Source organism: Callithrix jacchus, chromosome 3, assembly GCF_049354715.1.
Source record: "Callithrix jacchus isolate 240 chromosome 3, calJac240_pri, whole genome shotgun sequence".
NCBI lineage: Eukaryota > Metazoa > Chordata > Mammalia > Primates > Cebidae > Callithrix > Callithrix jacchus.
In genome coordinates this window covers 83,918,370-83,942,710 of record NC_133504.1, presented here as the reverse complement: position 1 = coordinate 83,942,710, position 24,341 = coordinate 83,918,370, and the positions used below count along the sequence as shown (strand labels likewise).

Here is a 24,341-nt window from a genome sequence, read left to right as displayed (position 1 = left end):
ACTCATTTCACCCACCCTGTATCAGCCCGGGCTATGGGTATCTTTGACTTTTTTATACCAAAAAAAGAGAAAATATGTATATTTTCATACCTACATGCAACCAGAGACTTTTTAGAAAAACATAGAGACATAACGTGTTGGAAAGCACCTGGATGCATGTACACTGAAGCCAATACAGTTGTGTTCTTAAGCTATTTATATGTGATGATAAATGCTTTCCTATAAAGTTTACAGTGGTGTTAGAGTGTTGCCATGCCTTGTCCTAATTATCCAGCGGCATAATTCACATTCCCCAGTGGGCTATTTTTTTGTTGTTAAATAGCAGTAAGTTAAGAGAGAATAATTTCCACATTTTAAAGACCTGTAGTAAATATTTATTGCCTTACTTCCATGTTTCGTAACAGTAAACAACTCTCCCTTCTCCCAACCAAAGCTTCCTTCATCTTTTATATACACTACTGCAAAGGGTGGTGCAGGAGCTGACTGACAACCTACTTCCATTCTTGTCTTCTAGCACCTCAAGCCAAGGCATCTGTTTTCACCAGAACGAACTTGCTAAAATGCAAATGTGATTATGGTACTCCCTACCAAAAACCATTCAACTTTTCTGCATTATCTATAACAAACTTTTCAAGGCAACTAAAAAAAATCTGCTTGCTTTTTTTTTTTTTTTTTTTTAAAAAAAGCTCATTTTTGGGCTTTGCAAATGGTGACTCCAATTCAATAGGAGCAGGGTGGTAGAGTGGTACTTAGGTGCTCTTAAAGTTCTTACAGGAGATTCTATCACACAGCCAGGCTGAGGAAAATTCAACCACAGGATGGAGTCCTAACACCATTACAGGGAAGAAGATTATTCAGAAACTGCCACCTGCCTGACACTTATTAGCTGCAAGACTTTGGCTTAATTATGTGGGTATTTGAGCCTCACCTGCCTCAGTTTGAATGCGGATAATAGTACAAATGTTGCAGCACTATTCTAAGTATTATATATAGTATTAGGTTATTTATCATCCAGACTACACTATTTAATGCATCCAAATGCACTATTAATAATTACTGTCATCCAAAAGCACTATTAATAATTACTCCAGGATACTATGATAAACTTGGCTGTCCCAGACAAACCAGGGTACTATAATTTGAGGAGATGTATTAAATGCATTTTGTACAGTGGATATAACAGAAGTTCAATAAGTCACCTTCATTTTTATCATTCTTCACATTTTCTCCTCTACTCTGCTGGAAGCTGTAGCACACCAAGGTCATGGCACAAGGCACACAAATAATGCTTGTGACATGCTCTAACCAAGATCCTGAGTGTTTGTCTATCACTACCTTTCTTTACATATACTTGATACTTTCTCCCTTGACTTGTTTTGTTTTTTATTTCTATAGATTTTTAGGGAAGAGGTGGTGTTTGGTTGCATGAACAAGTTTTTAGTGGTGATTTCTGAGATTTTGGTACACCCATCACCCGGGCAGTATACACTGCCCAATTTGTAGTCTTTATCCTTCAGCCCCCTTCCACCCTTTCCACCAAAGTCCCCAAAGTCCACTGTATCATTCTATACCTTTACATCCTCATATCTTAGCTCCCACTTATGAGTGAGAACATACGATGTTTAGTTTTCCATTTCTAAGTTTCTTCACTTAGAATAATGGTCTCCAATTCCATCCAGGTTGCTACGAATGCCATTATTTTGTTCCTTGTTTATGGCTGGATATTAGTCAATGGTGTGTGTGTGTGTATCACAGTTTTTTTATCTACTTGTTGATTGATGGGCATTTGGGGTGGCTCCATATGTTTGCAATTACAAATTATGCTGCTGTAAAGGTGTGTGCAAGTAACCTTTTCGTATAATTACTTCTTTTCCTTTAGGTAGATACCCAGCAGTCTCCCTTGATATTTTGTATAAGCCTTGATATTTCTTTCCTTTTTTTCCTCTACCACTTTAGCTCATCTCTTTTTAGGTCCCAGACAAGGAATGCAAAGAGGCCCCCTTGCAATACATTTTTTTAAAATTAAAAGCTACATATCAAGCTAAAATACTGTTAAGTATCTCCTACTTTGACAGATAAATCATGACAGGTCCAAAATTAGACTTCCTGGAATCCTTGGAGTTGCACACAGGACTTTGATGAGGGCAGTGCCAATCCTGGGGGCCTACAAACAGCCCATCTTCTACTCCTATCCCTGACGATCTGCGTGACAGGAACATCATATGTAAGGGTGTGGACACCTCAACCTGTACATATTCAAGCTCTGTTCATCTCCCACTTTTACCTTCCTTAGCAAACAACTCGAAGGGTGTGTATCATATATCTGTTGCTACTGTAACAAATTACTATAACACCAATGGCTTGAAACCACAAATTTATTCCTTTTTAGTTTTGGAAATTAGTCTTACAGGACTAAAACCAAGATGTTGGCATTGCTGTTTCATTCTGGAGGCTCTAGGTGAGAATTCCTTTCTTTGCCTTTCCCAGCTTCTAAAGCTGCATTCATGGATCATTGGCCCCTTCCTCCATCTCCAAAGCCAGCAGCATAGCATCTTCTCTCCTCTTTGACTTCTGTCTTGCTCTCGTAAAGACCCCAATGATTACATAGAGCCTGTTTGGATAATCCAGAATAATCCCTTCATCTCAATTTTTAAAAACATAATCACATCTAGAGTCCCCTTTGCCAAATTAGGTAGCATTTACAGGTTTCAGATATTAGGAGATATATGTGGGGGCCATCATTCTGCCTCCCAAAGGGTGTGCATACCAAAGAACACTTGAGAGCATGAACCTAAGGAAGAAGTGTGAGTGAGCACTGGAGCCACCCTTGGAAACACTTAGGCAGAGATTATGGTAATTGACAAGCTGTGGGGTCATGTGAGCATGTCCTCTTGGCCCTCAGGATTCTTTGCCCTGCTTAGCCAGAGGAGGTCCTCTAAAGCTGAGGACCCAGGGCAGGGTTCTTTCTTAGGGAGGGACCTCAGTACATCTCCTTTCTCCTGCTGATCTGGCAACCTCTGCCTGTTACCCATTCTCTTGATCTACCTACAAGACCCTGTCAGAGGAAAGCATGTTAGCAAATTGTTTTACTCTATTAAAAGTTCTTTTTCTCTTATTTTCATTCCTGCCTTTTGCTTGTCGTGAAAGAGCCCCATTACACACCCACTCATTGGTTTTTAACCATCCTCACTGGCTTTCCCTTCTTTTGAATCTCTAATTCTATCCTTCCGCCACCTCTTCAGTGTTCTTAAAATACACAAGATTTCACCTGCTTGTGTGTTTCTTTTTTAAACATGCTATCCAGCTAGCAAGTTATTCCGGAATCCTACAACATTGTTAATTAATTCCTCTGTTATTCTTTTTCAGTTCTAAATTTTCTTCCAGCATTTGAAGCCTGAAGATTTTCTTCTATAATCTAATTTAAAATCACTTTACTTGGTCTACTTGTATACTCTGTCTTTATATTTTGCTAGATGTTGGCTATTTAAAATAATGTTTCCAAACTTATATAATGTATATAGAAGAATTTTTATTTCCAAAAAAGTATCTTAAAAGATGTTTTCTCCTCTTTTAACTTTTTGAAAAATATCTGAACTTTGATCTATGTTTTTACAGATTCTCATTAATGCATGGAAAGTTTAAGGAATCATCTGTGATTAAGGTCTGACGTGGTTTTGAGAGCTAGGAATTATTTCACAAGAAGATTTTGTAGGTTTTTTCCTTAATGAAATATGATATATTCCTAAGGCTCTGATGAAAAGAACATTTGTCCATGTAAATTTGATTTTAAACTTATATAATTTCAGTGATTTTAAAAATCGATGAGTCTAATAATGTTACATTACAATAGTGTGTGCTCTGTTCGGGTGCATGTGTCTGTCTTATTTATCACTGCAGCTCAGCAATAGCCTTGCTACCAGTGTTCGTATTTTAGTAAATAACTGAGTAAACGAATGTGAGAATTAATGATAGAATTTCAAATGGCTTTAAAAAATGATATAAAGATATAAACCATGCTGCCTCAATCACAACGCTGAAATACAGACTTAAATTTTCAATCAAATTTGTAGTCTCTCCTAGCCTATTCTGCTATGAGTAATAAATTATTTCACTAAGGGTGCTAACTAAACTGTGTATATTCAAGGTAACCACGGTCTGTTTAAATAGTTTATGAATGGTAAGTACATCTCTATAAAATAGATGTTATTTTATAGAGATGCTATATATAGTGATAATTCCATATGTTATAGAATTATATAGATACTGAGATACCAACTATGCAAAAGACACTAAGATATCTTTAACACAGTGTTAGCTGATGAGAAATTGACTCTTTGGTACTGAAATGAAGACAAGAAATGAGGGAAATATTTCTCCCTTAGCCCCTTTTCCTCATTGCTTTAGGAATTGCATATGGGACTTGGTTCACTGCAAATTTCTATAGCTTTTTAATGGTAAATATGTGTCTAATTTTTTCAGTATGTAAATATTTTATATGGCTTCACTATATCGAATGTTTGCTTCCCAGTGTTCTCTATTTTACAAATGATTGAAGATGTCTTTTTTTATTGCTTGTCCTCAGAATGGCTTTACTCCTTTATACATGGCTGCCCAAGAGAATCACATTGATGTTGTAAAATATTTGCTGGAAAATGGAGCTAATCAGAGCACGGCTACAGAGGTAAGACTGTCAGCCCTAATGTCGTAAATTATTTGGTCTTAATGTCCATGTTTTTTATATCAGCCTGCAAATAATCTCCATTGCTTTGTCTAAAATATGCTAGGAACGTTCATGTTACTATTATAATCTCAACAGTGGCTGTGAACAAATGACTCAGGCTTGTGCACAGAGTAGTTCCACCCGTTTACGCCTTCATTGGGATTCATTTCTATTTATTGTTATATAAAATCAGGCTTCCATCAATTTTCCATCCTCTGATTTTTTGGAAGTTTTGTACCATTCTAAAGTTTGATTGCAGTAAATTCGACTCATCTCTTTTCACCAATATTTTATCTTTGTTAGGATCCAATATGATTTCTTAAAGGAACAATATTTTACCATCAGAAATAATTCATAAGTATCTGTGTTAAAACAGTTTTATGAAGAATGTCGCAGGAAAAACCACTGTACCTTATTGAAGCATGAATTATGACACATGGTTGTGTGACTGATTATGACAGCAACTGAACAGAATGTCCAGAATCAGTCTAGTTTTCAAAAGTTTCAGGAAATCTGGACATAAGAAGTGGGAGTGGGCAGGGACCCTTAGAACATCAGTTTTCTTTCCTAAGCATGCCCACCTAATAAGTAGAAACTGCTTTGTATTTTCCTTCTCATTTTTGCCTAGGCAGATTAAGGAGCAAGTTCAATGACTATCTAGGGCAGTGTTTTCAAGTGATGCTCCAGAAGCCCTTGTGCTTGGGGTCACTGGAAGGTTGGGAGTGAGTGACATTGAAGAGGAGAAGAAGAGAGCTCCTTGGAGACATGCCTTTCCTCACCTCTTTCAACCAGAGGATACTGGCGTGTTTTTTTTCTATTTCATATTTTGTGTCCCCACTGATAAAATTTCAAAACTCCTGGCCTGGAGTGAAAGATTTGGTAGATGCTTGTTACCCAGAAACTATTTTAAGATAATTTGTAATGTCTAATATGGCTTCCTTTCCGGATAATTAAGACTTTAGTACGTGAAATCCCTTATATGCTGTGTTAGAAGGAGAGGTCATTAAAATTTAATAAATGCCTTTCCAGTCCCTTTGGGAGAAAACTTTTTATGGAGCCAATTGCAACAACTTTCTGACAGCTTATTCTCGTTAGTTTTCTAAGGAAAAAAACCCAAGAATCACTATTAATGAGACTATGTTTCCTACTTATGTGACTGGAAAACACAACTACCCAGTATGAAATGTTTGTGAGTTCTCTATTCAATACACGCAGATCTTATAGTCTTGCCACTTGGATATGGTGTGATTTTTATAATTTGGGACTTTTTTCCCCCTCAGACACTTGTTCTATCCATGAGTAACATGTGAATATCTTCAGGCAGAGCTCAGGTAACAATATGAGACTGCATCTTTGCATCAGGGCCTCTGAAAAATATCTCAAAATAAGGAAATCTGGATTTGTTTTGTTTGGTTTTGAATTCTTTGAAAGCAGAATCATTTACCAGATGAAACCTTTTACTCTAGAGTGCTTTTATTTACCAAATAGACTTACTGTTTCTAGTGTAGGATTTAGGAAAACTTGGCTCACTGGCATTCCCAGCTGTCTCATGGCTCCTGGCTCCTTTGGTCTAGACCACTCACTGTAGCATTTCCCATTTGGTTCCAAAAATACCCTTTTATGAACATTGCATTGGTAGAGACCACATTACACTCTGTTCCCAGAAAGTTAAAATCTTCTCTGATTCCACAAAGAATGTGTCTTTTGCAAATAAATCATGTGAGGTTTTGAAATTTAGCTTAGGCACATTATATACCTATTATTTGTTTCATTTCATAAAATTGTTTAGATAACCAGTTACTTTTCTCTGATTGAATATGTAAACTTGATTGAACTCTCATTGCTTGCACTAATGGTTGTAAAAAAACACACATATGAATGAATCTTTAGATATTCCTTTTTAGTGTATCATTCTGTGAAAAAAAATGTTTTTACAGGGCTGTATGGTCGATTGCCATTTGATATCCTGTGTTATATTGCTAAATACCTTCTATAGTCTTACGTGCACATGTGTGACTATGCCTAAAGAAGGCACTTTCCCTGAACTGGTTGGTAGTTAATTTGCAAAAATTAATGACTAATCAAGACATTATGATCACTTTAAAACCAAGTGATTGTGAGATTATTCAATGTGGCAATGAAATTCATAACTGAGAAGAAATAATTAAAGTTTAAAAATTTTCCATAACTATAGCACTTAGCATTGGTAAATAAAATGTGAACAATGAAGCTACTGAACTTTAATATGGATTTCCTTTTAGTTGTGGTAATTGAACAAATCATTCCAAATGTTTAGCCTTATCCCATGAAGTACAGATTAAAATAAAATCTACATGGTGAAGATCCAAGGTTAAATTCTCAGAAGGGAGTTCTCAGTCTCTCCAGTACCATTTTTATATAGTATTTCTCTACTCTCTTCCTTCTTCCTAAACGCTACCAAAATTAAATGCCTAAAACTTTTTAATCTAAAACTTTCTAAATGCTACCAAAATTAAAGGCCTAAAATTCTGTTCTGTGAGCAAATGCCTCATCTCTAAGAAAAAATTAATTTCACACTCTTTTAATATAAACTACCACAGTGCTGCAGGAGGTAATACATTTAAATATGTATGTGATAATGAGTCTGTGCTTTTCTCATTCACAGAGCATTTAATTTGTGCCAAAGAAAGTTCTAAATTCAGGCTACTATTTTTCATCTTAAGATACTACATGCTTTACTCTTCCATTCTGTTAAGTATTTGTTGTATTTAAAATTCAGTTATTATTAAAAAATATTATTGCTGGTACTACGTACATAATACAATACACTGAGGAAATTTTTTTTTCTCAGTAGTCTACAACTTAAAAAAATTATTATTGGAAAAAAATTGAGTAGTTTAATTATAGTAAATTACCATCATCTCTAGAATGTAGTCCCAGGTTCAAGCGATTCTTCTGCCTCAGCTTCCCAAGTAGCTGGGATTACAGGCACAAGCTACCACGTCTAGCTACTTTTTTTTTTTTTTTTTTTTGGTATTTTTAGGGGAGATGGGTTTTCACCATGTTGTCCAGGCTCGTCTCAAACTCCTGACCTCAGGTGATCCACCCACCTCGGCCTCCCAAAGTGCTAGGATTACAGATGTGAACCACTGCACCCAACCTAGAATGCAAGTCTTTAAATTTACCTTACAATTGCCCTCATTTTTTTCTCTATGTGAATGGAAACTTGTAACTTTCAGACTTGTTTCCCAACTTTTGTGGATTAAGGGTGGTTTTTTCTTTCACATAAATAGAGCCAAAAATATATTACTTTTTTTATGTACTTGTCACCTTTCCAAGAACTGAATACTTGTTTCTAGAGAGAAAAAATGTAGCTATCCAAGTGTTCTAGCATGATTATCTACTGCTAAGTTTCCCCTACCTTTTCACTTTCCATGATACTATTTTTTAAGTTCTGTCTTTTTAAGTTTAGAATTGAAAAACAGTTTTTTTACATTATCTAGCACATGTAATTTTATATCTGAATTGTTTAAATAATATAAAATTTGATTATTAAGAGCATAATTAATAAATTAACCTAATTTGCCAAAGAGTTTTAGATCATATTGTTTCCTAAGCTTCCAAAATTGAATTGGTAATAGACAACTCTGTTCATAGGGGTTGTTTCCCTAACCATTCCGAGATATTTAGTAACCTGCTGAATCAATCATATATTTTACTTCCCTGTCTCGATTACCATATCTTTGATTCCCAGTCAGACTTGGTCTCCATTCTTTCTGCTCTTCCCACTTTTCTGCTTAACCTACAGAGGCATTATTTAGGATTCGTTCTCACTTTTATTTTTCAATTGCAATCATACATTTAAGCATATCCTGTATGTAGTATGTTTTGTTAAGGAATGCAGATGTTTTTTCAAAATGTATAGAATAAAAATTAGGAGAAGAGTCTGATTAAACTATTCCATAATATGATGAATAACTGGTTATACTCTGCTTCTAATCTTTCCAGTAATATTTTAACCTTTTGCTTGTCAATATTGATTATTAAAAATTAGAGCCATTATTGCTTAGAACTAAATCTCTAGCATCTGAAGATGTTAACAGACAATTTTTATCTTCTATTTTACTATTTAGGATGGCTTTACTCCTCTAGCTGTGGCACTCCAGCAAGGACACAACCAGGCAGTGGCCATCCTCCTGGAGAATGACACCAAAGGGAAAGTGAGGCTACCAGCTCTGCATATTGCTGCTAGGAAAGATGACACCAAATCTGCCGCGCTCCTGCTTCAGAATGACCACAATGCTGACGTACAATCCAAGGTAAAAGCTGAACACATTTGTGGAAAGGAACTCTTTGGCTGCCAGATTCCTCCTTGGGGATGATAAAGAAGTGGGCCATGGTGATAATGCAAAATTGTTTCTGGTCATAAAAAGAGATAAATGGACTTTCAGAGGTATTTCAAAAAGAAGGGGACCTCTAAAAAAATTAAATGCAAGATAATTTTTTTTTAAAGATGAGGTTGAGTTTTTTAGAAATCTGCTTATTCTGTTTATAGTCATAAATAATAGCATTATTTTAAAAAATTGTATTATGTAGTGCTTGGGGACATCTTTCAGTAGAATGCATTTTGACGTGTTGGAACAGTATACCCAATTGCAGTGAGCAGATTGACTATTTCCATAATTTTGCATTGTGTAATATCTTCCCTCTTTCTCCCAAACAACACTGCTTCAGATGATGGTGAATAGGACAACTGAGGTACAGTATTGTGGTTATACCAAAATTTACCTTTTCTTTATTTATTTTTAGGTTTTGCCCAGTTAGAATAAATGCTCACTAATTCCTACTAATGATTAGAAGTTCCATTAATGGGAAATTAATTTGGAAACGTTTCCCATCATGAAGGCAAACTGATAATTCAAAGATATTTAATGTAACATATATTTGAAGCATTATTTTTACCAGTAAAACTATTTGAATAGTTTATTAGAGCATGAAATTCAACTCTTTCTTAACATATATTTTAATAAGTGAGCTTTACTATTAACTTATTGCTGAGAAGAGATATAATTTTATTTCCTTAGTGAGAATTCTCAGGTTAGAGTTTTAAGGAAGTGAAAATTTGGGAGGTTTCTTTGGCACTGAGTTTTGTCTTTTTATCTAATTGCAGTTTCTCTTTTTTTTCTGTATGCTCCTTTTCTTTACCACATTTTAAATAATCAATGATGATATTGAGCATATCAAGAACAAACTAATTGCTTTTTCTTGTAAGTCTTAAAATATTTGTATAGGATCGTATATTTTCCACATTCCAAAATAAGTCACATCAATCAATGAGAACATTAAGTTCAGAAGCCTCTCAGTGTGGTGTGTTTCTATATGCATGTATTTAGTAGTCTCTCCTTGGCCATTGCTACAGAGAGACACTAACACAAGCATTGTTGAAGTATATTACACAAATTAACCTCTACTTCAAGACAAGTGACTATTTATTTAGGTCTATTATTGCTTTGCTGAGGGGATTCTTTAGACTATCATCTTGTTTGATGACTAGGTTGTGGACCTCTGAGCATTATCACAGAGTATACGTAAATTATTTGTGTTATTTCTTTTGTTCCATATCTTTGCGTGGAACTTAGGTCAGAGACAACAACAAAAAGCCCAGCTGTTTGGTGAACTTCTTCACAACTGGAACCATTCAATTTGATATCTTAATAACTGGTTTCATTACCTTTAATTTCTTAGATGCTTTTCGGTGATTATTTAAGATACATCTTTGAAAGCAATATTGGCTCTAAATACTGTGAAAGCAGAAGTTTAGGCAGATTTTTACTGAGTTATACATATTTCTTTGAAGACAATAGAGTAAAAAGAAGAGAAACCCCTTCATCAAATCCTGTAGAAATGTGAACTCTACCTCCCACTTCCATGTTAATCAGGGAAGGACTGATACCAGTTTTGTGCTGATCCAAGATTCACACCCTGGGTATCATTATGAATGATCAGTGAGGCTGTATTAGAAAATTAGGTAGCTTATTTTTGCAAATGATATTACTATATTTAAATACTTAGAAGATGATTCACTCAGAAGTCAATGTGTTTTTCTGAAACTAAATTGTAACATCAATAATAGACACACGCTCAGGATATGTCTGGGTGACAGGAAATATCAAGATAAAAATAAAACAAATTTAGTCAATTATTTCCTAAAATATAAAAATTTGACATTTTAAAAAATAACAGCCAGATTGAGACTGATTTTTTCCCTCCATTTTGACATGAATATTGATATGACGTAAATGTAAAATAGAAATTTCTTGACCACAATTAGGGTATTTGGATTAGTAGTTACTGTTCTAGTTTTGTGTCTTGCTTCTCTCTAACTAAGAAATCATTTGTAGCTAATGTTGCTATAGAAATAGCACAAATTTTCATTTCCTAAGATATCTGAATGCTTATTTAGGATGTTTTTAAAACAAAGTCAGCAAAGCCTATATATCTACTCAACAGAAATAAATGGTTGTAATTTTGAAAATATTTCTTAAAAACAATACAGTAAACATCATAGTTCATCTCAAGTAAATGAGAGCAGTATCAAGTAACCCAAAAATGGCAGAATAACAGTTTCTATTTTTCCCATAATCTTTTGTTAAGTGGTGAAAATTATGGACAGTAAGAAAAATTATCAGATCTTTTTGTACTTTAATAAGTTAATATGCTTCAAAAAAAGAGTTAATATGCTCCTATTGTGAAAATAGCAACAATTTTCAACTAAACTTTTCATTAGAAAAAGAAAGAAAAGGCAATTTTTTTTCATTTGATATTTTCAGAATTATTACATTTTGAGAGTAAACAGTTCTGTAATGCCCATGTAGGTGATTTAACCCGGTTGGTTAAACTACATTTTATTGTACTGATAAAATTTAATTCATATTCAGAATTGGAGTGAGCTGAACTTTTTTCTTTCTTTTATATTCCTATTGATGCCAAGTATATTGTTTAATTTTTGTTTTTTAATTATTTTATCACGATAACAACATAATCTTACTACACAGTTGTAAAATGGTATAGGAATATTATGACAGTGTAAATGACATGGAACAAATTCTATATCCTCTGTAAGAATGTTTCAACATATTTTCATGGTTCCAAAATTAGAATGCCAACCAATACTGCTTTTTTAAAACAAAAATAAGGGCCGGGCGTGGTGGCTCAAGACTGTAATCCCAGCACTTTGGGAGGCCGAGGTGGGTGGATCACGAGGCCAAGAGATCGAGACCATCCTGGTCAACATGGAAACCTGTCTCTACTAAAAGTACAAAAAATTAGCTGGGCACGGTGGCGCGTGCCTGTAATCCCAGCTACTCAGGAGGCTGAGGCAGGAGAATTGCCTGAACCCAGGAGGCAGAGGTTGCGGTGAGCCAAGATCACGCTATTGCACTCCAGCCTGGGTAACAAGAGCGAAACTCCGTCTAAAAAACAAAAAACAAACAAAAACCAATAACACTTGTTTTGAGTCTTTCTCTGAAAAGGCATTTTAAAAATTTTATTGATACATTAATTCTATGACTGAAACCTTATGTGTTTAATCATATTCTGGTTTTCTTTAATATGCAAAACCAACTTAAGAAACATTGTTTTGTACAAACAATGAATTTCATAAATAGATAAATATTTAAGGTAACTAAAAATAATGTTGCCAATAAATATAGGATATTTATTTACCTCTTTATATATTTAGTTATGTACCACCTTACAACATTAAGATTTAAGATCTTACTAAAGCATTTAGTATTGCTCATATATTAGGCAGACAGTTACCATGTGACTTTCTTCACTAATACAGTGACTGCAACAAAGAAAAGTGAAGCGCTATACTGACTCATATCTTTGCTTTCAGAGTGGTTTTACCCCTTTGCACATAGCTGCACACTATGGAAATGTCAACGTGGCAACTCTTCTTCTAAACCGGGGAGCTGCTGTGGACTTCACAGCCAGGGTATGGATTCAAATAGTTTCTCATTCTATAGCAGTAAATGAGTATTTTAACAAAGAAAAAAAAGACAAAACACCAATGCCTTTCTTAAAGGTTTTATTTCTTTTTCCTTACCTGGGTCTATGCTAGAAATATTAAATTTTCCATTTTTTTTCTTTAAATCACATGAAGTCATCTTGGCTTAAGCAGAAAATAAGAATGTTGTAAACTCATGCAGAAATCATTTCCAATAGTTAGGGAGGACATTAATTCTGACCAGTATGAATAGTTATATTTAACAATCATGCCATGAATCCTGGTAAGTCATGTTAATAAATAGTTAAACTCTTAAAATGTTAAGTATAAAATGTAGACGTAGCACGTCTTGTGGTGATTGTAGGGCACACAATTTGGTAGGGAATTGTTTTCAATGAATTGAGAGTTTGTTCACATGAAGTCTTACTAAAACACATAAAAGGTGTCATATTGTTACATGTTTAATGGTATGCTTTTATTAGAAAGAATTCACTTATATGATAGTTGTAATAAATCAGTATAGTTAATATACAGTTAGTGCAGAATATGAATATTCAAAAATTATAACACAAAAAATCAGGTACATATTCTTGCCTTAATGACATGTGATAGCCAATAAAATAAATAAATATAATTTGTATGCATAATGTTTTTGTACTAAGAAGTCATCTGCACTGAAACTATATTGTGCTATTTTCAAGCTGTTTTTCTTTCTGAATTATTCTGAAGGAGTTGTTTGTTTGTTGTTGTTGTTGTTGTTGTTGTTTAGAGACGGGGTCTGGCTCTGTTGCCCAGGGTGGAGTGCAGGGGCACGATCATGGCTCACTGAAGCCCTGAACCCATGGGCTCAAGTAATCCTCCTGACTCAGCCTCCTGAGTAGCTAAGGCCAAAGGCACACACTATATACCTGGCTAATTAAAAAAAAAAATTTTATTTTTGTAGCAACAAGGTCTTATTATGTTGCCCAGACTGGTCTCAAACTCCTGGCTTCAAGTAATCCTCTCACCTCAGCTTCCCAAAGTGCTGGGATTACAAGCACGAGCCACCATGCCCAATTTGAAGGAGATGTTTTTAAGAATCATTTTTATATTGAATATTAATATAAATATTTGTATCCTATTTTTAAGCATCATAAAACTTAGGATTCCAGACTCTAAGCACGTGGATGTTATAGAAAGACTTTACACTAGTGCTCTATCTTAGGTAGATTTTAATTTGTTGTTTCTACTACATTAAAATGTTCCCTTTGTCTCTTGACTGTAGCATGTACATTCAGTACTTATTTTCTAGTATTGACTAAGTTATGCAGTTTCATTCCATTTTTTGTTCTCTAATTGTTTTATGATTCATGTGTTTTTTTGTTCCTTAAAAATCAAAATCATAGAAAGAGTAGAAACTGTGGATCAAATTGCCACATAGGTCACAACCTCCTCTGTGGCCTTTAACACAAAGGCATCAGCATTATGCCCTATCATACCCAGCAGCTCTTGTTTGGTCTTTCTGTGATACAGAATGGAATCACTCCTCTGCATGTGGCTTCCAAAAGGGGAAATACAAACATGGTGAAGCTCCTACTGGATCGAGGTGGTCAGATCGATGCCAAAACTAGGGTGAGTGTCTCTGTTCTTTCAATTTTCTACCATTATTGTTTCTTTCAATCCTCATAGAAGGCACATCAAGACACCAGGTTGTAAACATAGTCATTTTGTTTTCAAGGAAATTGCTTTATTGGAATTGATTTAAATCTCATGCAGTATTTAAAGGGCTTATGTCATAAAGTGAAATTAATATTTGCTCATAAGCTCCCAGGGAAGCAAAATGTAGGCTGCTCAGCGAGATAGTTTTTCAAGTTTTTGCTTATTGATTTTCTGGGAACAAAGATCAAAGACTGGGCTTACACAACTCGGTTTGGGGTAGTTATAAGTATCAGGAACTCAAACTAATTACCTTACATTAAGCTTGAGAATGTGGCTTTTACAAAAAAAACATTTTAATACATATTTATAATCTTTTGCTTCTAACTATTCAATTCCTAATTCATTTTTCTTAAATGGCTATGCTATACTGACCTGCGCAGGCGATTTGCTGTTATGTAGAAAAACATACAGTTAGTATGCTAGACCTTTATTTATGTTATTTTGGTAGAAGTCATTTGTTTCAAATGTAAGTAAAATATCATTTCAAGTTTGCAATACACTGCAAATAGATAATAAGATAGGCAGTAGAGTGCAGTTGTTAAAAGTGCAGAATGAGGGCTAACTGCCTGATTTCAAATCCTACCTTTTACTGTTAATAAGTTACATTACATTGACAGTTTACTTACCTTCTCTGAACTTAGGCTAATAACACACTTACCTAATAAAGTTGTGTAAGAATTAACTCTTAGCTATATTATTTACCTTTTTTTTTTGAAAAAGTGGAGTAAATTACATAGCTCTTTATGATATTTGATAATATTACTGACATTATACAATATAAAGTTAATTACTGAAACATATAAGGAATATTTCAATATTAATTCTCTGGGGTAGATTTGGTTAATCACAGACTTTGACAAACTTCAAATATGCCTATAATCCAAATATGTTAATATGTGGTGTAAAAAGTCCTTGTTAATATGTGGTGTAAAAAGTCCATCAAAGATGACAAATAGAATATGTCTCTTAACGTATTTAACTTCGCTTTATTTAATTCTGAGACTTCATGTTTTTATAGTCCCAGCAGTAAAGATCAGATATAGTTTCCTTGTAAATCTGAAGACTAGCAAACACTTTTGTTTAATAAACTTTGTCATCTGTAAGCTTCCAGGATCTATACCAGCCCCAGACTATAAATTATCATTTTTAATGACCTCAGGAAACCTTGCTTTCTTAATCTCACTTCTCTAAAGCTTTTGACCCAGAATGGCTACATCACGTCACCTAGGAGAGGTTCGCATTCTGTCAAATCTTTGTTGCGATGTCCAGTGTCTTTGCATCAGAGTTTTACGTGGTATCTACTTTTTACTTAGTAGGCACGCCTTTTTCCTTACCATACTATGAGTATACAGAATTTAGAACAGTATGCGTTATGTTGCATGGTTTGCTTACCTATTTTTTATATTTAAAGGAGTGAGTTTTTGCACATTGCTATAGCATCATTACTAACAGCACCAATGCTAGTATAATTTTTTCCTATATGCTGCCTCTATGAGATAACTACTGGAAAGAAAGCATTTTGGAAATGCAAAAAATTTTTATCTTGGCCAATGTCTTAGGGATGCACATTGCTTTTATTAATGCTTTTTGGAATATTCATTCATTATTGAAGCAGTTGATTTTGTTCTTATTAATCACCGCAATAATTACTTAATAAAAGTACTCTAATTTGGGTGGCTTACAGACATTTGGGTATAAAATTAAAAAGTCTAACTCCAAATAGGCAGTGTATCTTCATAAAAAGAGTACTAATAAATGAAGAGTAATGGATTCTTACACTAGTTCTGTGATTAACTAATTATCCTTGAGCAAGTTAACAATCGAATGTAAGCCCTGGTTTCTTTTATGAAGGGAATATTTGGGTCATATTTTGTATAGTTCAGCCTTTAGATACAGCAAATAAATTAAATTTCATTCAAGGATTTAAAAAGAGTAAAATAGGTTTTCTAATTATGTACATTGTATAAACATTCCATTCATTTATTCCTTAAATAAATAACTATCGAGTTCCTTCTTGGTGCTGGGAACCCTGAAGATACAACAGACAAAAAGACAGACTAGGTCTCTAGACTCACAGAGATGCAAGTCAGCAGTTCAAGGAAATAACTTAACAGTCTTCTGATAAAAGTTTAATAATAGGTTCTTTTTTTAAAAAAATCTTGATTTGTAGCATTGTCTTTGCTGATTTCCATGGTATAAATCTTTCTACACTGGTCAGTTTAGAGTTAGCAATATGGTATCACTAAATGCAGACTTGGGATGAGGTGTGCAAAAACTGGCTCTCCTTATTTCATATGAGCTGGTTCCAGCATACCCCAGGATTAGGTACAATATTGAAAGGTTGCACTGAATTTTTTAGCACTAAACTTTCCCCAATAAGTTTATTTCTGTATATATTTTTGGAGACAGTAGTTTCACTCTGTTGCCCAGGCTGGAGTGCAGTAGCACAGTCTTGGCTCATTGCAACCTCTGCCTTCCATGTTCAAGTGATTCTTCTGCCTCAGCTTCCTGAGTAGCTGGGATTACAGGCACGCGTCACCATGCCCAGCTAATTTTTTTGTATTTTTAGTAGAGATGGGGTTTCACCATGTTGACCAGGATGATCTCGATCTCTTGACCTTGTGATCCACCCACCTCAGCCTCCCAAAGTTCTGGGATTACAGGCGTGAGCCACCGCGCCTGGCCTTCCCCAGTAAGTTTAAATACTTCTTCCTCTTTAAGCAGGAGGATTTTAAAAGCATTGCTAAGTTCTTTTCATTCTGGCTATCGCTAACAAACTTATATCCCTCTTACCAAATGCAAAATCAGGTAGGAGGTAAATACTGAAATCAAGGACTGTGTGCTGAAATTGGGAGACCAATTCTGGAACTATAATATTTGATTACTGAAATAAATGAATATGTTTTGCTTTTTCTTTTGCCTTTTGAAAACAGAGATATGTTTGCATAAAAAATAGAAAATAGGAAGACGTTTGTATTAGTTCTCATGCTGCTATGAAGAATTGCCTGAGACTGGGTAATTTATAAAGGAAAGAAGTTTAATTGACTCATACTTCTGCAAGTCTGGGGAGGCCTCTGGAAACTTACAATCATGGCAGAAGGGGAAATAAACATGTCCTTCTTCACATGGTGACAGGAGAGATAAATAAGTGCCCAGTGAAGGGGGATGCTCCTTATAAAACCATCCGCTCTCATGAGAACTAACTCACTATCATAAGAATAGCATGGGGGTAACTGCCCCCATTATTCAATTAGCTCCCACTGGGTCCCTCCCATGACACATGGGGATTATGGGAACTAGAATTCAAGATGAGATTCCGGTGGGGACACAGCCAAACCATATCACTGTTTAGTTTGTTTTTGACTATACTTTTAGATAATATAATAGAGCTTCTATATATGGAATGTTTTTGAAGTATTATGTTTTGATGTTTTTGTCATTGACATCTCAATTTCCCACTGCATTTAGATTAACCATAAATATTCTGAATTTAGTATGTTCTGTCAAGGATTTTCCTTTGATCTTCTCATTATTTTTCTTATTCATAAGGTTTTTATTATCTAGAGAATAGCAAGATCTATAGAGGCTTTTAGATAATTAAAAAATAACAAACAAATTTTACCCTCAGTTATTTCTTTGCTCTCACCACTATTTTGGCAATCATTGAGACATTTTCTATCTTGTTGGCATTCTCATCATTGACAACTATCTAATGTGAAACTCTAAGACATTTACACCAGAGCCTTTTGCTGGTATCTGAAAGACCTCATTTTAATGTGAAAACATAAATTTTATAGCTAGCTAAAAAAAATTATAAATTTAGGTTTCATTAAGGGCATTATTTTTTATTTTTAAGCTTATTTATTATTTAAATGTAGAGATACCCCATATAAGGATTATGTTTAAAATATTAAAAAACATATTTCAATGCAAACAATAAAAGGTAGGCAAAAACATTAAAGGATGATGAACAAAAAGCAACACATAGCGAAAAGGAGTCACCCTTGCTACTTGTTATTAGGTGTAATAATTAAAGCAATAACAATAATGGTTGTCATTTGTCATATGCATATGTTATTCTAGGCACCCTGCTATGTGCTCTACAAGTACCATCTTATTTTGTCTTCCTAACAGCTTATGAAGTGTGTATCATTTTCTTGTTGAAAACATATGGAGGTCTTCATTTAAGAAATGAGACTACCAAAGGGAAAAATGAGTTTCAATGGAGTTATGTAACTTGACCTAGGACACACAGCTTGGCAATCAGCAGAGCCTACCCATGTGAATACATAAACTTTAGGATACATTGTTGGAAGAATGACCTAAGCAGAGCATCAGGGAAAATATGAAAAGATAAACTAGATAAATGGCATTTCTACAATATTGGTTAATCTTCCTTTGTCAAAGTTGTCCACATCATGGTGTATAGTACATCAGTGTGATTGATTCTAGAGAAAACAAACAAACAAACAAAAAAAAACCAGAAAAAACACAAAGGGTCTCTGGAAGGGGGAAAAACCCATAACCTGCAACTATAAACTTAGGAATTTAAGTAAAAAGGTTGTAGAATACAAAACCTTGAAAATATTTTTTTTTGGCATTAAGTTGATAATGTGCTTTGTAGAAAATATTCAAAATCTAATAAAATTGAGCCTGTTGGATAACTTGAATTTGATGTCATTATTGACACATCTTATAAGGATAGACACTTTGCATCATTAAATGTAGGATTTATAACTAATTTAATCCATATTGTTCTTTCATGTTCTTGTGGGTATATTAAATGTTCTCCATAAAGCTCCTATTAGTACTCTGAGAGTATTTTGGAGGTTTCAACATGATTACACAAAGACTATTTCATGTAATTTGCAGAAAGCAATACATTACCTTTTCTAAAAGAGATGTGAAGCAGCATTCCCTCCTTCATTTTTCAAACAAGACTTGAAAGTTAAATAGGATAAAAGACATCATCTCCCCTCTATATATCATGAAGCTGAGCCTTGGGGAGATTCACCCATAGTTGCTGATATGAAATTCACTGCAGGAATCCATGGCTCCAAAGTCCATACACTGAACCATACATTGCATATGATGTCTGTGTTCACTATGTGGGATTTCTCAAAACTTAGATCTCCACAAAGCCCCCACCAAGAATATGTTTGAGAAACCATACTATATCTATTGTTATATAACTTATGTAGTAACTAATGCTCTAGTTCCATGACAGGGTGCTGTTATCAGGGTTCAAAAGTGTAATTATTATCATTTCACCAGCATAACTCTTAGCCTCCTGTCTGGCAAACTTTAAAATAATGTAACATCCCAACTGCAGTAAATACTTTTTTATGAGAAGGGAATCTTTTCAGGCTAATTCTTAGGTACCCAAAACTTCAAAAACTGTTTTGGTTATTCACTATCTTCCTAGTAGCTAAATGGATTTCACAAAGCAAAGAATCATTATCAGTCAAGGTCCTAGCCAAAAACAGAGGCCCAAATTCAATCATTTTATTAGAGATTATTGAAGGGTCTATTTATAATATGGTGTAGTCTGTTGGAAAGGGATAAGGGACAGTGTAGAATCCTAGGGGCTAGTAACAGCAGGACTCAGTACCACTGCTCGACCTAAAAAGCGAGAAGTAGAAGAGCCTCCCAGAACTTCAAAGGGGAGAATTGTGTGGCATGGCTGCTTTGGCAGGAGAGTAAACTTTGGCAAAGACACACAGCCAGATTTAGGAGATCCCTTGAAGTTCCTTTCATGTCTTGCTGCATTGGCTAAGCCCAACCGGAAACCAGAGGACAAGGCAGCTCACTGATGTCCCTAGAGCAGCTGGTCTGTTGGGACACAAAGCAGAGTCGAGAAGGGTAGTGCATGGGTCTGGAGGGGCAAACAGAAGACACCTAGCATAGAAATCCCAGCGTTGAGTCAGAAAGAGTGTTGCGATTCGGATAAACTATTTTTATTTGGAGTAAAGTATAGCCTGTAGAGATGGTCCTGGAATTAGAGACACAAACGAGAGGCCATTCGAGTTCTGGATAAATCAGATATTGCTGAAGTCCTCTTAACTACTCATCATCCATTCTCTGTGATTTCCCCAGCTTCTCCACTTCTGTCCTTGAGACAATCTTTTTTTCTTTTTCCTCCAGCCTCAAATCACCAGTAAATTTATATACTCAGTATTTCATTTTCTCTCCCCCTTTTTGCCCACTGTTACTTATGTTTTGCCTCTCATTTCCCACCTGCTCTGCTTTTTGCCCACGCCACCCTAAAGAGAAACAAAATGTAAAAGACAGTGAGCACTTGGGAATTGCTCTGGAATCAGAGGCTATCTCAGAAGCGTTAAGGTCAGAAAGTTTTATAAATAATGTAGCATACAGTTCTACCATATTTTATTTGATAAAGTTAGAGTCCTAGTTATTAATAATAAAGTTCCTCTTTGGGAATCAATTATGTGATTTTCAAAATGTTGAAATATATTTGTAAAAATATTTTAAATTGTCTAAGAAATGACTTCCTTTTTACAAGCATTAGGATGCATTTTAGGAAAATTTATGAAAGTGGTAACAATTCAAAGGAAAACATATGAAAAATTACACTAAGAAAAATTTTTAGGTCAAAGTGTGTTAGAACAAACAAAATGAAAACAGTATAACCTAATATAATCCCTGTTTTGGGGTCCAGTGTGTAGAGCTTTAAAGTTCAACAAATGCCACGTGCTCTGCTTTTCCGTCTTCTTGAATATGCAAACACATGACCAGAAGCCCGTTTCATTCCATTGACCCTCCACACAGGGGATATCCCTTGCTTTCTCCCTGTCTCTGTGTTGTTTGTCTTTCCCTTTCTCCTGCTCTCTGTCAAGATCTATTTCTGACTTGTTTTCTCTTTCACTCATCTTCTTTCATTGATTTACTGAGTGATCAGGATTGAATTTAGGAAACTCCCTCTTTATGGTTACAATAGATGCAATATAGATTTTTTTTAAGTGAACTGGGGCCCAATTCTTTAATTCTTTTGGCAGGATGGGCTGACACCACTTCACTGTGCGGCACGAAGTGGGCATGACCAAGTGGTGGAACTTCTGTTGGAACGGGGTGCTCCCTTGCTGGCAAGGACTAAGGTGAGTCATTATCAGTAAAATGGAATCCTAAGGAATTTTTAAGTCATTAAAATGATCTCTATTCTTTTTTAAATAGAAGCATCAGCCAAGCATTTTCTACTTATTTAATAATTGTGTGCTAGAAATAGGAATATATATCAAACTTTTTAAAATTATTAAAATAAACAGATATATAAATCGAGACGTATTGAATGTGTGCCTTAAGGGTTTTCTCTCTCTCTCTCTCTCTCTTTCTCTCTCTCTCTCTCTCTCTCTCTCTATATATATATATATATATATATTTTTTTTTTTTTTTTTTTTGAGATGGAGTTTCACTGCTGTTACCCAGGCTGGAGTGCAATGGCGCGATCTTGGCTCACCACAACCCCTGCCTCCTGGGTTCAGGCAATTCTCCTGCCTCACCCTCCTGAGTTGCTGGGATTACAGGCACGCGCCACCATGCCCAGCTAATTTTTTGTATTTTTAGTAGAGACGGGGTTTCACCATGTTGACCAGGATGGTCTCGATCTCTTGGCCTCGTGATCCACCCAATCGGCCTCCCAAAGTGCTGGATTACAGGCTTGAGCCACTGCGCCTGGCCTTTTTCTATATTTTTACCTGTTATTCTTACTCCAGATGAAAATTTGAATACATCTATATTTTAATTATAAATGAGAATATCTCTTAGATTCTGAATCTAGATTTTTATGATCCTCTCAGATGACTATGAAATATATATAAAATTATCTTTTAAAGCAGCACAATTAACAACATAAGTTGAATCTTTTTGCTCATCCAATCTCTGTCTCTTAGGCAATACTAATAAAAAATAATTTCTCAACAGTGGTATTGGTTGCTTATATTGAAGATTAGTAGAGGTGATTTGGAAAACACAAGTTGCAATAGGCCACCTACAAAGAGCTATTAAGAAAGCATATTTTCTTTATGACACAGTACATCTAGCATTTTTTTCTCTGATTTTATCAATATGCTCAAACACGGGGGAAGCACTTTTCCATATACATGAACACCACACTGTGAGTTGGTGTTGAAGATTTTCCATTATCAAATGTATTTTAAATGTTTTTATTGTTGTATAGTTCTCCATTATCCAAACTTAAATTGGGTTATCAGAAAATATTTTGAGACACGAATTGAAGATACTCATACAGAGCCAGTAAATGTGACACGCAGCAAACTTGGATCCTTAAATACAACAAAAATTTAGACAAAGAGCGCTTCTCATATTTTCTCCCTATTCCATTCCACCTCATGCCCCCTGCCCACACACACAGAGTTTATATCCACTAATGCTATTACTATGGTAAGCTGAAGAAACTAAGGCAACTGACACAAATATTTTTCAATTTATATATTTTAATTGAAATCATTTGAAACAAAACTAGTCCATATGTTTAAGATACATGTAGAACGAACTCAATTTGTAATGATGTACCCACATGCCATAAAAGAGTGGCTTCAAATCAGTAATATATGAAGAAGAGAAATAATTATCTGCGGCCGGGCGCAGTGGCTCAAGCCTGTAATCCCAGCACTTTGGGAGGGCGAGACGGGTGGATCACGAGGTCAAGAGATCGAGACCATCCTGGTCAACATGGTGAAACCCCGTCTCTACTAAAAATACAAAAAATTAGCTGGGCATGGTGGCGCGTGCCTGTAATCCCAGCTACTCGGGAGGCTGAGGCAGGAGAACTGCCTGAACCCAGGAGGCGGAGGTTGTGGTGAGCCGACATAGCGCCATTGCACTCCAGCCTGGGTAACAAGAGCGAAACTCCATCTCAAAAAAAACAAACAAAAAAGAAATAATTATCTGCATTATTTTCATTCTCATACTTGTACTGTGAATGTTGTATAAATTTGTCTTTAAAATGCAACAATTTGGGCTGGGTAATGCAGCCAGCCCAAATTATGGAAAGTTTTGTTAAAGAAACATTGAAATTTAAATGGAAATAACAAAATTTCAGATTAATCATGTTATAACCAATACCAAAACCAATATCAAGTTGAAAATAGGCAGATAGGCCTTCAAACCATAAAATAATCTTATCTGCAGAGTTTGCTTGTAATTGTCATATCACTAATGAAGCGGGTTACTTAGAAGGAATTTTTAAAATGTCCTCCCTGTAAAATCAAGTATCATTCATATGTAAGGATCCTGCATAAAGTGTCTCTGAGTGTACAGTTATATTCATGTATTCATGCATCGAACTATTACATAATGTTAAGATACATAGATACAATTTGCCAGGCAAGCGTTCTAGTCACTAAGGCACCATCAAGATGAATAATACACAATTTATAGCTGCAACAAGGTCAGAATTTAGTGGGCATGACAGAAAGGAGATAATTATAAAAATTAGAGGTATGTATAGGGTAAGAAACACAGAGAAGATGAACTAATCAGGTTAGAGTGAGGGGATACTGCTCTCTTGGGAGCAGAATAGGTGCCTAACGCTAGACTATTCCCCTCCCCTTCTGTATTAGTCTGTTTCATGCTGCTGACAAAGACATACTTGAGACTGGACAGTTTACAAAAAAGGAGGTCTAATGGACTCACAGTTCCACTTGGGGAGGAACTCACAATCATGAGGCTGAGGAGGCCTCACAATCATGGTGGAATGTGAAAGGCACATGTCACATGGCAGCAGACAAGAGAAGAGAATGAGAACCAAGCGAAAGGGGTTTCCCCTTATAAAACCAGCAGATCTTGTGAGACTTATTCACTACCACAACAACAGTATGGGGAAAACTACCATCATGGTTCAGTTATCTCCCACTGGGTGCCTTCCACAACACAAGAGAATTATGGGAGCTATAA

At 35.2% G+C, this 24,341-nt stretch overlaps 1 protein-coding gene across 50 annotated transcripts in view; it reads left to right on the top strand.

The window, feature by feature from the left end:
• Positions 1-24,341, top strand: part of ANK2 (ankyrin 2) — a 589,059-nt gene that overhangs the window by 428,026 nt on the left and 136,692 nt on the right. For 45 of the 50 annotated variants that reach the window (XM_078366660.1, XM_078366655.1, XM_078366648.1 and 42 more), the window contains 6 exons: positions 4,583-4,681; positions 8,833-9,018; positions 9,434-9,457; positions 12,600-12,698; positions 14,223-14,321; positions 21,425-21,523. In XM_078366660.1, the coding sequence (XP_078222786.1) occupies positions 4,583-4,681; positions 8,833-9,018; positions 9,434-9,457; positions 12,600-12,698; positions 14,223-14,321; positions 21,425-21,523 (606 nt within the window). The remainder of the gene's footprint in view (positions 1-4,582; positions 4,682-8,832; positions 9,019-9,433; positions 9,458-12,599; positions 12,699-14,222; positions 14,322-21,424; positions 21,524-24,341) is intronic. The other 5 variants (XM_078366661.1, XM_078366656.1, XM_078366650.1 and 2 more) reach the window with 1 other exon arrangement.